This window comes from Cibotium barometz, chromosome 24 (assembly GCF_041138505.1).
Source record: "Cibotium barometz isolate CiBa-2024 chromosome 24, ASM4113850v1, whole genome shotgun sequence".
NCBI lineage: Eukaryota > Viridiplantae > Streptophyta > Polypodiopsida > Cyatheales > Cibotiaceae > Cibotium > Cibotium barometz.
In genome coordinates, this window is record NC_141069.1 from 9,890,719 (window position 1) to 9,905,534 (window position 14,816).

Here is a 14,816-nt window from a genome sequence, read left to right on the forward strand (position 1 = left end):
CTTTACCCCACGGAACCAAGTTCCATTTCTTCTCCATTTAGAATGGTAAAGAGCCAATTTAGGGACTATCCCATCACAAAGGGATCTACAAGGGAACTCATAGAACATGTTCTTAGAGCTTGTAGCCTTAAGGTTGGCTAGCAGAGGACAAGTGCCATTGGAAAACCACATAACCCAACTATATAGGGAGGGCAAGAGATACAGCACCCCAAAATAGAGGGTCTCTCATAACCACCTCCTTGTGTTCCACTGTTACGTGAATACGCAGAAGACATGCCTAGGATGGCATTCGAGTTGTAACCAACACAACACCTAGAGGCTCAAAGTTGGGAAAAACCAAGTCAAACCACATCTCAAGGATGATGACCAAATTTGATGGAATAGGAGATCCCATTCAATACATAGAGAAGCTTGATCAAATTTATGAGGCCATGTTCTCTACTTGAGAGCTAGTTTGACTTGGTTTTGTGATTTTTGAAATTGTATTTAGTATTTCTAATCCTAAATTGTGATAAAATCAATTAAGTTTTTTAAAATTATTTTTAGATGATTTAGCATGCTTCTACTCTACCAATTTCACGATGCATGAATAAATTCTGAAAATTTATGAAATACATGAATAAAAATTGAAACCTTCACTCTAATTCAATCTAATGGAGCTCAATGCTCATGTTTTTGGAGTGGATTCCACTCTTAATCACAATTGCTAAGCTAATTGTGATTCAAAGCAATAAAATTTAAGCCTCTTGGGCTCCAATTTCATGTAAATCACCAAAACATCAGGGTTTTTTCCTACCACTAGATGAACATAGAATACCGTACTGTAAAATAAAGTTAAATAAAAATCAAATACAATAAACAAACATATCCAAGGCTCCAAAATTGCATGTTTTTTTGGAGTGTGACCTCCTAATCAACACCGAGCAATATTGGGTGATTCCAATAGCTTGTAATGGATGAAAAAACAAAGCTAATAAGCCCTAGGCTAGTCCCCCTAGTACACACACATGTACCTATGATCATCAACACTATATCCACACTATATCCACACGGTACACCCTTACACATGTATTCATGTACATACATAAAATCGTCGCATAATGTGCACACCTCTTAAAAATGTCAAAATCCCCATGTGCATGTCAGAGTGGAGAGAGACATAGATAGTAACACACACATAGATGTGACAAGCATGTCGGAGTGGAGAGAGACAAAGATAGTAGCACACACAGATAACAAGACGTAGAGGTAGAGAGAAGCACACCACTCAAAAAAGATTAATTTTTGGAGTAGAGGCAAAGGTTGCAACACACACAGATGCAACAAGCAAGCAAAGATAGAGAGAAGCACAACACTCAAAGTGGATTGATAAGAATGGAGTGAACTACAAGTGAAGTGACAGGATCAAGTCACTTACATACTCACATATAAGTGTGTGTACAAATGTTAGGGGAAAGAAAGCCTCTTGAGGAGGGAAAAAGTGACCTGGCCCTTTATTAGCTTACGTCCACACATCACTACAATATAAAGGGCCACAAATCCTCCCTATAGTGATGATGTGAATATGTACAAGAATCATGTGCAAGGATCATGTGGCTAAGATTAATCCCTAAATAGTAATAAGCCCAAAGCTTTGAACTTCTCTCATGAGAGAGCCTTCATGAACATATCTGCCACATTATTGGGTGTAGAGACATAAGCTAGGCTAATTTCTCCTATAATGAGCCTCTCTTTGGCACATTAAAATTTGTAAATATTATGAGAAAAGCTGGCCATAACCAAGCTTATTAGTTAGTTTTTAAGTTTTGGGTGCCCAAATGTAAATAAGGGCCAGATGTATAAAAGACAAACAAAATCCCCCTTTGTGCCAGATGTGAATAAAGGCCAGCTATATAAAAGACATTTTCTCATAACACAAAGACACAATCCCCTTTTGTGCCAGATGTGAATAAAGGCCAGCTATATAAAAGACATTTTCTCATAACACAAAGACACAATCCCCCTTTGTGCTAATTGAGTTCTTGATACCTCCTTGCTCTTGCTCTTTGTGTATGTGTGTGTGAGAAATATAGGAAGAGAGTTAAGAGGATGTGCTTGCTTACCCTTAGTGCATGTGCCTCTTTATGCTTTGTGAGAGAGAGTGTAGAGAGTGAGAGAGGTGTGTCCTTGCAAGGAGGCATAGTAAACTTCTTGTTGATATCAAGAGGGATGCTTCAAAGCTTGGAGCTACCACTGAAGGAGCTTGAAGGTCATGGGCTCAAAAATAAGGTAAGTATCCCCATAATGGTTGTAGTCTATTGAAGGGATAGAAATGGGCCATAACATTTTTCGCATCACTGTGCTGTAGAAATAATCTTGCTTCTTGCTTCTTCCTTCTTCTTAGAGCACTCAGCTCCTTCTGTGCATGCTTAAAACTCTACATTTTTAAGTTCTGGCCAAGTTTTGAGTGAAGACTTAAGTGGGTAAGGTTGCTACAAAATGGTGAAAAGTATGGTAAAAGCTTGGTTTTTTGTTGTTTTTGGTTAAAGGATTGGATTGTAGTTCTTAGGAAGCCTAGAGGGAAGTAAAAACTAATCATTTTTGTTGTTTGATTTTTGTGTTTTTTGCTTTTCCACGTGAGAAACTAGGGTGTTGTATTTTTTCATTTTTTTTATAAAATTACAAAAACTATAAAAATATTGAGTGTTGTTGAAGTTTTCATTGCTTTAGCTATGGTAAATAGGCTTAAAAATTGCACAACTAGGGTGTGTGCTATTTCATTTTTTAATAAAAAACAAAAACTATAGAAAACATTGAGAGTTATTGAAGCTTTCGTTGCTTTAGCTATGGTAAATGGGCTCAAAAACTGCACTTTTTGAGTAGGTGAAAACAAGTTTTGGACCCCTAAAATCAAATCAAAGATAAAAATTGGTTTTTCACGGTTGAGTTTTTCATGCTATGAAAAATAAGAGAAATTTACGCAAAAAAGTCTCAAAAATCACGTCGTGATTTGAAGGATTGCCCATCCAAAAATAGAAACTCTTATCCTTGAAATCTTTGAAAATTTTTTGGTGTGAAAAACTGGAGTTTTCACACGAGCGTGACTATCTTGAGTTTTTAGGCGCAACTATCTCGAGTTATTCACGCCGGATGAGTTATTCACGAATCACTATATCCTAGATATTCATGTCATGATTATCTTCTAGATTAACTCAATTGTGGATGTTGCTTAGTCTAATAAACTGTGGGAACAATACTAGTCCATGCTATCACCTTGAATTTGAAGGGTGAGTGAAATATTTTGACGTGAAAAATTAGAGTTATTCATGCCTTGAATAACTCAGCCCTTGGGTGACCAGTGGCTCATAAACAAAGAAAAATTGGGTCCATACTTTGAGGTTTGGCATGCTAAAGATTCTTACATGCACTTGAGATCTAGAAAGATTCTTTAAGAGACAAAATTGCTATAGAGGATTATGCATCTAACTACACCAAAGAAGTATTGGATGTGGTCCTTCAATTAGCACACATTAAAGTGTGCTTACATGGAAAGGTTTGAATTCAAGAGAAACCAGTAGTGAAGAATCCATGAAATAAGCTTAAATGATGGATAAGCGAGTGGAGGAGAGGGTTGTAATATCCCACAGGTATGTTAAACACTGCTAAAGGGCTATTTGGACTGCAAGTGGATATGGATCAAGTTACACACTGAGAAATACTCAAAGGTTCCCAACAGGAAGAGGAGTTGCACAAGGAAACACCACCTCCCTTACAGACATTTATACAGAGGGAACCCTATATAGACCCATCCTAACGAGTAAATCTTTTTCACTCCTAGGATTAAGAGCTATGCAGAAGGCATCACAACAGGGACTGGAGAGACCATTTTCCCAACAAGTGAGGAGATGGAGGTAGAAATTCATAGAAGCTCAGAGGAAAATGTAAATCCTAAATTAAAGGAAACAAGAATAGGACGAGAGAAAGCCTTAGTAGAACAGAGAAACCTTGAAGAATGCAAACTCTAGAGCCAAACACCCAAGAACGACACCCAAGTTCTAAAGGTGGACCTATAAACCTAGAAGACTCATTCGATGAAGGGTAACCTCTTTGGAAATGGGCATGTAACCCACTGATTCAACCGCATCTGTACAAGTGTGTAAACGAGAAATTGTTCCTAACAATGGAGGAGAGGAAGATGTGATATATGTGCCCCTCCCTCCTCCAAATTTTAGTGAAAATTGGATACACGCGTTGTCAACAATTGATATACTCCCTAGTCAGGGTATGAAGTACAATGATTTGGCTTAACAAAGTAGGGCATCTAGTTTTTAGAATCACAGCTATCAACAAGCTCAAATAGTGAAGCATCGCCAAAAGGGAAGTGTATTAGGAAATGGTTAAGGACGAATAGCATTATCAGGCTAGACGTATGAACATGTTATAGAGTAAACTGATAAATGTCCAAAGGCTAAGATACATCAAGGCTACAAGGTGCATAAAGAGTTTCTTGAGAATGGGGGCGAGGAACAAGAAAAAGTCACTATCCTTGTGGTAAGACACAAGAGAGACCCCAATCTCCAGAGAAGGTTGAGCCACAACTTTCTAATTCGAAAAGTCGTAGGAGAAACAAGGCGAATTATCACCCACAACCATACTTAGCTTACAGAGAAAATAAGATAGCCTAACAAGTGCTTGGACATGTTGGGAACCCCCACAACCATACTTAACTGTACCTATAGAGAAAATAGGATAGCCTAACGGCCACGGCCAAGTGCTTGGATATGTCGGGATCATATCACTTTAATTCTTTTGCAGTGTCCGGGCAAATATGCATTCATAACGATCTGTTTGAAGCAAATCTGAGGTGGCCTCCACTTATAGTCCTGTTCACACAAGTATGAATCTCTTGGTCATCGGCCGGGCCATGTGATGAAAGATACACCCATAAAAACCTTGTAACGAACCATAATTACCCTAAAACAAAAATTAACTACCGCTGGAGGAGAATTGCACAACAGCTCAACGTAACCGCACGTGCTATTTTGGGTGCCGTCGTTCCACAATTTTCATGTTCAACAATGCCGCGGAGATGATCGAGCGCTTGTGGAATCAGCACTTGAGGGATCTCTCCCAAAAAGCAAAGTAAGTGGTTGTCTTCCCTTTCTTCTTTAATTTAGTGATAGTTTTCTCTTGATTGGTTAATTTGAGGCTCGCCCACAAGCGAGCCTCTGTCCTCTGTGTGTTTGTTACAAGCAAACCCAAGCCCCCCATATCTCAGCTCCAGATCTCAGAATTCCTATGGTTAAACGGCTGGTACAATCCAAGTGGTTTAAAGACAGGCTGACAGGCTAAGGTTCGAGGAAACAGACATTGAGGTAATGTACACAAAGAAGAAGAAGAAGAAGGAGGAGGAGGAGGAGCAGCAGCAGCAGCAAAGAATAATCCTTGCGGTAGTTGGAGGATGCTTAGCCTAGAGGAGACACTGCTTTCCTTGGATAAAGAGGTGCTGCACCAGCCAACCGTCCAGGACTTTGCACGCATCTTGCACAAATGCAGAAAGGAGAGAGACCAAGCACAAGCGCTGCGCTTGCATGCCTACTTGCGCAAAAATGGCTTGGAAGCTCATAGGTCACTTGGGAACTACGTGGTCTCGATGTTGGTGGAAGTTGGAAGCATGCGTGATGCCCAGCAGGTTTTTGACAGGCTGGTGTATAGGAATGAGTGGTCTTGGAATTCCCTCATTACAGGTTATATTAAATGTGGGAAGCCTCAACATGCTTTCACCCTGTATCAGAAATTGCAAAAGGATGATTCTGTATATCCAAGTGGGCATATATTTGTGGTGTTACTGAAGGCTTGTGCAAAGCTGAAAGATCTGGAAAGAGGCCTCGAGATACATGCGGAGGTTGCCAAATTGGGTTTGCTCGACAGTGTTGGCAGCACCTTGGTTGATATGTATGCTAAATGTGGCTCGCTTGCCAAAGCACAGCAAGTGTTTGACAAACTTCAAGTTCGAAATGTCGTCTCGTGGAATGCACTTATGGAAGCATATGCCAAACATGGGCGTGGTGAGGAAGCACTCAAGTGTTTTGAACAGATGCAACTTGAGGGTGTCTCTCCAGATGCTGTCACATTCATTTGCAGCTTGAAAGCTTGTGGTAGCGTAGGAGCCATAGACAAGGGCCGAAGAATACATGCTGAGATTGAAAGAAGGGGGTTTCTGGAAAGTAACCTTTTTGTTGGCAGTACCTTGGTTGATATGTATGCTAAATGTGGCTCGCTTGCAAAAGCACAGGAAGTGTTTGACAAACTTCCAGTTCGAAACGTGGTCTCCTGGACAGCACTAATTGCAGGATATGCTGAGCATGGGCATGGTAAAGAAGCACTCAAACGTTTTGAACAGATGCAAATCGAGGGTATCTCTCCAAATGCCGTCACGTTTGTTTGCAGCTTGAAAGCTTGTGGCAGCATAGGAGCCATAGACAAGGGCCGAGAAATACATGCTGAGATTGAAAGAAAGGGGTTGTTGGAAAGAGACCTTGTTGTTGGCAACACCTTGGTCGATATGTATGCCAAATGTGGCTTGCTTGCCAGAGCACAAGAAGTGTTTGATAAACTTCCAGTTCGAAATGTTGTCTCGTGGACTGCACTAATTGCAGGATATGCCGAACATGGGCATGGCGAGGAGGCACTCAAGTGTTTTGAACAAATGCAACATGAGGGTGTCTCCCCTAATGCTGTCACGATTGTTTGCAGCTTGAAAGCGTGTACCAGCATAAGAGCCACAGACAAGGGCCGAGAAATACATGCTGAGATTGAAAGAAAGGGGTTGTTGGAAAGATATCTTGTTGTCGGCAACACCCTGGTTGATATGTATGCCAAATGTGGCTGGCTCGTCAAAGCACAACAAGTGTTTGACAAGCTTCCAGTTCGAGACATAGTCTCATGGAATGCATTAATCGCAGGATATGCTGAACATGGCCATGGTGACGAAGCACTCTATTATTTTGAACAGATGCAACTTGAGGGTGTCACTCCAGATGCTGTTACATTTGTTTGTAGCTTGAAAGCTTGTGGCAGCATAGGAGCTACAGACAAGGGCCAAGAAATACATGCTGAGATTGAAAGAATGGGATTGCTGGAAAGAAACCATTTTGTTGGTAGCACCTTGGTTGATATGTATGCTAAATGTGGCTTGCTTGCAAAAGCACAGGAAGTGTTTGACAAACTTCCAGCTCGAAAGGTAGTCTCATGGAATGCATTAATAGCAGGATACGCCAACCATGGGGATGGCGAGGAAGCACTTAAGTGTTTTGAACAGATGCAACTCGAGGGTGTCTCTCCAGATGCTGTCACGTTTGTTTGCAGCTTGAAAGCTTGTGGCAGCATAGGAGCCAGAGACAAGGGTCAAGAAATACATGTCGAGATTGCAAGAAAGGGGTTGTTGGAAAGAGACCTTGTTATTGGCAGCACCTTGGTTGATATGTATGCAAAATGTGGCTGGCTTGCCAAAGCACAGCAAGTGTTTGACAAGCTTCCAGCTCGAGACGTAGTGTTGTGGAATGCACTAATTGCAGGATATGCTGAACATGGGCCTGGTGAGGAAGCACTCAAGTGTTTTCAACAGATGCAACTCGAGGGTGTCTCTCCAGATGCATCCACGTTTGTTTGCAGTTTGAAAGCTTGTGGCAGCATAGGAGCCACAGACAAGGGTCTAGAAATACATGCTGACATTGCCAGAAAGGGGTTATTGGGAAGAGACCTTGTTGTTGGCAACACCTTGGTTGATATGTATGCCAAATGTGGCTCACTTGCCATAGCACAGCAAGTGTTTGACAATCTTCCAATTCAAGATGTAGTCTCCTGGAATTCACTACTTGCAGGATACGCCCAGTTTGGAGAAAGTGAAGATGTTTTCCATATTTTTGACAGAATGTTAGGACATGGTATAAAGCCAGATCCAGTCACCTTTGTTATTGTTCTCAATGCATGCAGTCGCACAGGTCTATTTGATATGAGCCAGACGTATTTTGAGGCAATGAGCAAGGACTATGGCATTGTTCCAACTCTTGAGCACCACACTTGCATGGTCGATCTCCTTGGCCGCGTAGGTCAAATAGACAAGGCAGTAGCAATGATCAAGAAATTGCCGGTCTGCCCTAATCTTGTGGTGTGGCATACTGTGTTGGGGGCTTGTAGAAATTGGGGAAATGTGGAGATTGGAAAACAGGCCTTTGATCATGCAGTGTGTTTGGATGAAAAGGATGCTGCAGCGTATGTCTTAATGTCTCACATCCATGCAGGTGCCTACACGCATGAGCAATTGAACAAGGTTGAGGCAATGGAAGTGTTAAAACAAGCATGGAAGAAGCCAGGACATTGCTGGCGGATTGAGGACATCGCCGGAATTGTACATTCTTATTTGGTTGGGGATAACAGACATTCTCAAAGCAAATAAATCAATGCAAAGTCAGAAGTTCTTTCCTGTAAACTGAGAGAGGAAGCATATGTTGCCAGTTTGCATTAGTTGTCACAGGACATTTTCAGATTTTCCTGTCAGACAATAGTACACTAGGTTAGTAAAGGAACAAGGGGCAGCTTAAACTACTTGCACACGTGAGAGAGAGAGAGAGAGTTCTATTAATGTCTGCAAAAGACCAAAGGTCTACGAGAACAAAAATGTTCATGAAGTGTCTAAATCATGGATAAACATAATAAAACCAACTAGAACTGATACAGTGATATAATGTCATGAGATCAATGTGGATCCTTGGCATCAGTGGCTGCATCACGTCCACTGCCCGTGTGTGTGTGAGAGAGAGAGTCTTAGGAAAAAGACGAGAGATTGAGAGAGAGAGAGAGACTCCTTGGAAAAAAACCACATTCACACATACTATAATAAGCCAATCCAAGGGGGAAGCAGTGTGTGGCTTTTTCTTTGAGGCAGCATCTGCGGTTTGTTTCGGTCTACGTGTAGGTGCCCTAGCAAAGCTGCTTGTGTTTTCAATTTACTTGTTTCAAAAAGTCTTTAGTGTTTTCTGCTGCTGTTGACCCAGATCTCGCCACACCCGCCTAGTCCTTATCCTCATGAAGCAATTATTCAAGTTGGGAGAGGCTCCAGACACTGATCATGTGCTATGGCTTGATGGAATCTATGTTTAAGAGAGTTCCCCCTCAGTGACTTAGTCCCAAGGCAATCACTATCTCTTGGACAATTTAGGCAGCGGGGGATGCAGTTGATTTTGTATCCTGTGTTTTTGGTGTTTGTCATGAGGGAAAAAAATAGAAGCATGGCTGCATATGGCTCAGATGGAGGTGGCTCAAGTAGAGATCGTGTCTTAGGGCAGGATCTATTTCTTGTATGATTGACTGATCGTGACCAGTGCACTTCATGTAAGGTTCTAGCCTCTTAGAATAGAGGATTCCACTAAGAGATGTTGGCAGTGCCGATGAAGGGAGGTGGGAGACGACTTGTTCTTCCAAATCATCGCTTTAAAGTCGATAGCTCTACCCAGCCGTCAACAAGGAACGTTGATCTAGCACCTAGTTGACATGGTTGAATCAATCTTAACACAAACCAAGGTTGTGGAGTTGGTTGTTTTGATCCGTTAGACCTTGTCAGTGTCATACAAAATTATGTTTGCATAAAAATGGAGTCAAGGGCACGGTACATCTCATTTTCAGCTAGAAAGGGGTATAAATGAAGCTAGAGGGCTCCCTAAAAGAGCATAGCTCTTCTTGATCTTACAAAATATGATCATACATACAGGGAGGTTCTTCTATGTTCGAGGGTTAAGGGTTTCTCTATAGCTTACATTAAAGGCAGCATTGAACATGTTTTTTTGCTTTGATGTTGCCAAGGATTTGCAAAAAGTATTAGATGTATTTGCATGTGAGATGATTCTCTCTCTTTGACCTTTTTTTTGGAAATCAGGATAGGTGTAGAAAAATAAGGTATTGATGTGCACATCATAAGATGTTGCATGTTTCCTCGGCATTTTCATCTTTATTTCCACTTGTTTTCCTCCTCTTCATCTTCATCATCATCCTCATCTTCTTGGTCATCTTCCTCTTGCTTATTGAAGTTCAAGCTTCCTTGTAGAGGATGAAGACGACAAGGATAAGGAGAAAGACAAAGAGGACTATGAGGTTGAGGGCGATGAAGTGAAATTTGACAAAGATGGTGGTGACTGCAATAATAAGCTAGTTGGTGGAAAGGACAATGGTGGCAAGGAGAGGGGTGCTGATGATATTGAGGGCAGTGACCAAACCATGAGGTCACCACCTAGTACTCTTAAAGTGAAATTATTGAGCTGAGGAGAGCAAAAGACTTCAACTAGAAAGAATCCAAGACAACCAAATGTAGTTGAAGAAGCTAAAGGGGTATTTGCCAAGAGTAGAGAAGAAATACGACAATGCAGTGGCTAGAGTAACATGCCTTACGCATGTAATCGTGCAAGCAAGCAATTATACAAATACGTCTTCCTTGATCCCCCTGGCCCACATCCAGAAAAAAATTGTCACCTGCATTTGTCACCAATCGCATGCAACACAGTTTCAAAAGCAATGCATTGGGAATCTATTAACATCGATTCCATAGCACATATAGGTTGGATTGTTCAACCATACCAAAATCTCTCTCTTCCAAAAGCAATCTGTTTCCACCCAAGACCTCCAAATCAATTTTGTTAAGCTGAGGCATTCCATCAAAGTCCAGTAATGTTTGTCCTTTATCATAAAGAATTTCTTCCTCCAGATGCAAGAGTGCATGAGTTTCAGCCAACTGTTTAATACCAAGAAACTAACTTGATAAATTGTATAGAAAATCTTCTATCATTGCCTCTCGAAATCTCTCCCACAATGTTCAGAGGAAGACTCACAAAACAGTAACATAGTAACAAAAAGGCATCTCACCAACTGTTCAATACCAAGAAACTAACTTGATAAATTGTATAGAAAATCTTCTATCATTGCCTCTCAAAATCTCTCCCACAATGTTCAAAGGAAGGCTCACAAAACATTAACATAGTAACAAAAAGGCATCTCACTGCAAGAAATCTTGTATGGATGATGCTTCCTCCATACATGCAACCCATTCACAATCATCTTATAATATCCCTCTTGCAATGCAAGCTGCGTTGAAGGAAGGAAAGAAAACCATTGAAGGAATGCAAATCTTCAAACGATTTACATCCTTTGCATATAGTAAGAAGTAGGCGAACATAGTATTGCTCACCTGCAGAAGTTGCTACAAAGTACATGCACCCTATAGTGTTCCCAATCTTTCTTTTGGTCCATCTCTTCAAGGTGGATTTCCAAACCCATTGTTGAGGAAAATCGATATACAATATATCATTTGCTTTAGAATGTTGTTCATTACATGCAAACCATTTAGTCAAGGATGTCTTTCCCTCATTTTCCTTATGAACAACCTTTGCAATATTATCATCATCGTCTCTAAAGATAACATTTGGACCCCCAAGTAACTATACTTGCAACTGTTGTGCACATATGGCTTGTCATTATGCAAATCATATTCAAAGAGTCTCCAACATGCCTCTGGTGCAAAGACATACCGTGCATTGAAGTACCTCTCTATTTCATCAATGACTACCCCATTAATGTTACCGTCACCACGTTGTGTAGTCCTTAATGTTATTGCTGCTCTATCATGCCCCTTATATATGTACTTGTAAAGATAACTCACAACTAATATTTTTGAGCATATTTTCACATTTATATGTGCATTACGTGGTTTGAAAGAAAAGAGTTACATGGCACAACTGTTAAGCTAAACATACAACCTTGCACACAAGAGAGGGAAAGAAGAAGAGAAACAACCATGCAAGGGTTGAGTCAGAGACTAGAATTTAGCCAAACCTAATGAGGGTTAAGTCCCCTTTGTGAGGTCACTAGGGGCTCACTCCACCACCACTTGTGTCACCCAAGTGGAGACTCACAAGCTAGGTGAAGAGCAAAGAAGGAGGGAGCTATGGAAAGCTCAACCTTCACACTCCATGGCAACATGCATGCAAGAGGGATCTTGGTAGAGAGACAAGAGAGGGAAGAGGAGAGGAGAAGCTAGATCAACACCATCCCTAACATGCACACACAACAACAATCAAACATGAAAGAATCTATACACAAGCGAGCATCCGCGAGAGAGAGAGAGAGAGAGAGAGAGAGAGAGAGAGAGAGAGAGAGAGAGAGAGAGAGAGAGAAACTTAATTGAGACTAATGGGATTGTCCCTTTTCATATTCCATAAAATCTCTTATATACAAGAGCTCTCATTTTACAATGGCCGGCTGCCCATTTACAATTGGGGGACCAAAACTAGCTTCCTAGCTCTATGTACGTCTTATTCCTATGACCGGCATTACACAGGCCGTAAGCTTGGTCATCCCATATCTCTTTTATCATTCAACGCTTTGTGCGTGGTTACAACAAAAAGATAAGTTACAAGAAGCGTGACCACGCTTGAAAAATGATGTTAACTAGACTGGTTAACATCCCTCCCTCCCTAATTCAGGTCTGTCCTCGGAGCTAGCACGGATCTAACGGTAGTAGATCTAATAGGTTCGGACAAAGTTGCATCGTGAGGTAGGATGCGGGGGGGGGGGTGTCTCGACGATGGAAGACACGATAGCTTGTTTAGAAAGTTATCTCCATCATGTCCTCAAATGTTTAGAGGCACCAGGCAGCATCCACTGGACGCGCTCGTAGTAGCCAAAGATCTGCTTCAATGTTGGCCCTTTATTGATGTCGAAGGCCAAGCCTTGAGTGCCTTCATGATAATGGTTCCATTCTGGGAATGTCTCTAGTAGCGTGATGATCTGATTGAGGAATCCGATAGTGGCAAGACCGCCGCATATGATCTGGCACCTAATCATATCTTCTGATGAATTCATGGATGCGCTTTAACATGTTGCTTGAGTGCACGGCTCTGCTAGGGTGTCGGAGGAGTGAACCATGGGAAGTTGAAGATTAAGTTTTGGGTTCTTTGTTTGCTTCTCATGGAAAAGATTCTAGGCCCATCTTCGTCGGATCGATAGATATTCAGGGTTTATCCGGAGTGGGCGCGGTGCCTTGTAGTATTGCTCCCATATGTACGGCTTCAGCAAGAAAGGTCAGTGCCAAGTTAGCTGTTCCCCAAAAGATCGAACGTGATGGGATGAGCAGCTACGGGTGGTTGAATGGTAGCCACCACATTGTCGAGGGGGTGCTCGTGCTTCCAGCTGCGATGCTTTGTGTTAATGTAGGGACGTAGGACGTGAATGTCCATGTGACCCGTGACCTTGGTGAGCGGCTCCGTCTAGAGTTGTCGACCGAGCAAGATCCAAATTGACTGCTCGAACTCCGTTCAATTGAGCGGATCACGCCAGTTAAGGGGGTTGAGTGGAGGGTTCGCGCTCACGTGGTGGCGGCGGTGATCTTGCCTTCTTCTAAGGGTGGGGGGAGGGGTTTCTTAGTGGTGGCGGCGGTGATCTTGCCTTCTTCTAAGGGTGGGGGGAGGGGTTTCTTAGTGGTGGTGATGAGGTTGGAGGGGTGGGTGATGTAGAGGAAACGGTGGCAAGGCTGGCTGTAAGGACTGGGGGAGTCCTGGCCGATAATGAGGGTAATTCTATAAGGGTGGGTGATGTAGAGGAAACGGTGGCGAGGCTGGCTGTAAGGACTGGGGGAGGCCGATAATGAGGGTAATTATATAAGGGCGTTGGGCAGGCCTAAGTTGAGTGTTAAGGTTGGAGATGAAGGGGGGGTTGGTGAGGGAGGTGGAGTGGGAAAATTAATGGGTGTAGAGGATTGTGAGGGGAAGAGTGGGAGTGTTGTGTTGCCAGGTGGGGGTGGTTATGTGCTAGTGTTGGGGTGAGAGGAGCTGGGGGGCGGAGGTTGATGGGGGGGAGATGAGGCTGGTGGTGGTTGAGGGGGTTGGGCTCTGGGGCTCCATTGCCTCCTTTGTCATGGTCACTGTCATCGTCATTGTCTTCTTCATCTGAGTATTCAGGGCCATGGGCTTGGAAGAAGACTTTGGCCTATGTAGCTTCTTCGGGGGTAAACTCCATTAGAAACCCCACATTTGAGTCATCAAATTGCATGATGCCCGTGGCTTGCATGACCTCCATTCGGATATGACATTTGCAATAAAGAATGAGGAGGCTAGCTGCAGAGTATGGCAGGAGCTCATCTCATCAGAGGGAGTGGTAAGCTGCATGTACGGTTTCCCATCCTTTGTGGTGGAGGTAGCGGAGAGCATCAACTGTCCATTAGGATGGGTATGGATAAGGACAGAGCCCGCAAGATGTCAATGACATCGTTTGGGTCCCTGGGCATCCCAAGCGTAGGAGGTGGGACCAGATCATGAGGTTTGCTTGGAGAGGGTGGGTAGGAAGGTTGAAGAAGATGTGGGGGTGGGTGAAGGAAATAAGGCCCTGGAAGAAGAACTGAGCCAGAAGGGCGATGCTGTGGAGTGGGAGCTTGGTGAGGATATATGCATATGTAGTACAGGAGAGGGGTTCATCGAGATGTCGTGTTAAAGCAAGTTGAGGCGGATGGTCCTATAATGGAGGTCGAGGAGCTGGTAGGGGCTCTGGGGAGGGATGTTGGTCCACCTTATCTGATACATCACCGTTCCATCATCATCCATTCCTCCTGTTTCCAATTTACCGCCCTCTTGTATTTTTCTTTTCCCTCATCTTTGGCTAGAAGATGAGACATTCCCATCCAGGGGACAAGGGACAGAGATTGCAAGGAGAGGGAGTTTGGTTGCGGTGTCCATCAAGGCGTCGACCTTTTTCTCGATGGCACTGGAGGAGGGGCCAAAGAGTGTTGGTGGGGGCTG

General features: G+C 42.8%; 1 protein-coding gene across 1 annotated transcript; it reads left to right on the top strand.

Annotated features, from left to right (window-relative positions):
• The first annotated feature begins 5,033 nt into the window (after positions 1-5,033).
• On the top strand, positions 5,034-8,470 carry LOC147624891 (pentatricopeptide repeat-containing protein At3g09040, mitochondrial-like). The gene is made up of 2 exons (XM_086818134.1): positions 5,034-5,121; positions 5,327-8,470. Exon 2 carries the CDS (start codon positions 5,441-5,443, stop codon positions 8,435-8,437), a length of 2,997 nt encoding a protein of 998 aa, XP_086674260.1. The 5' UTR covers positions 5,034-5,121; positions 5,327-5,440; the 3' UTR covers positions 8,438-8,470.
• Positions 8,471-14,816: the final 6,346 nt, after the last annotated feature.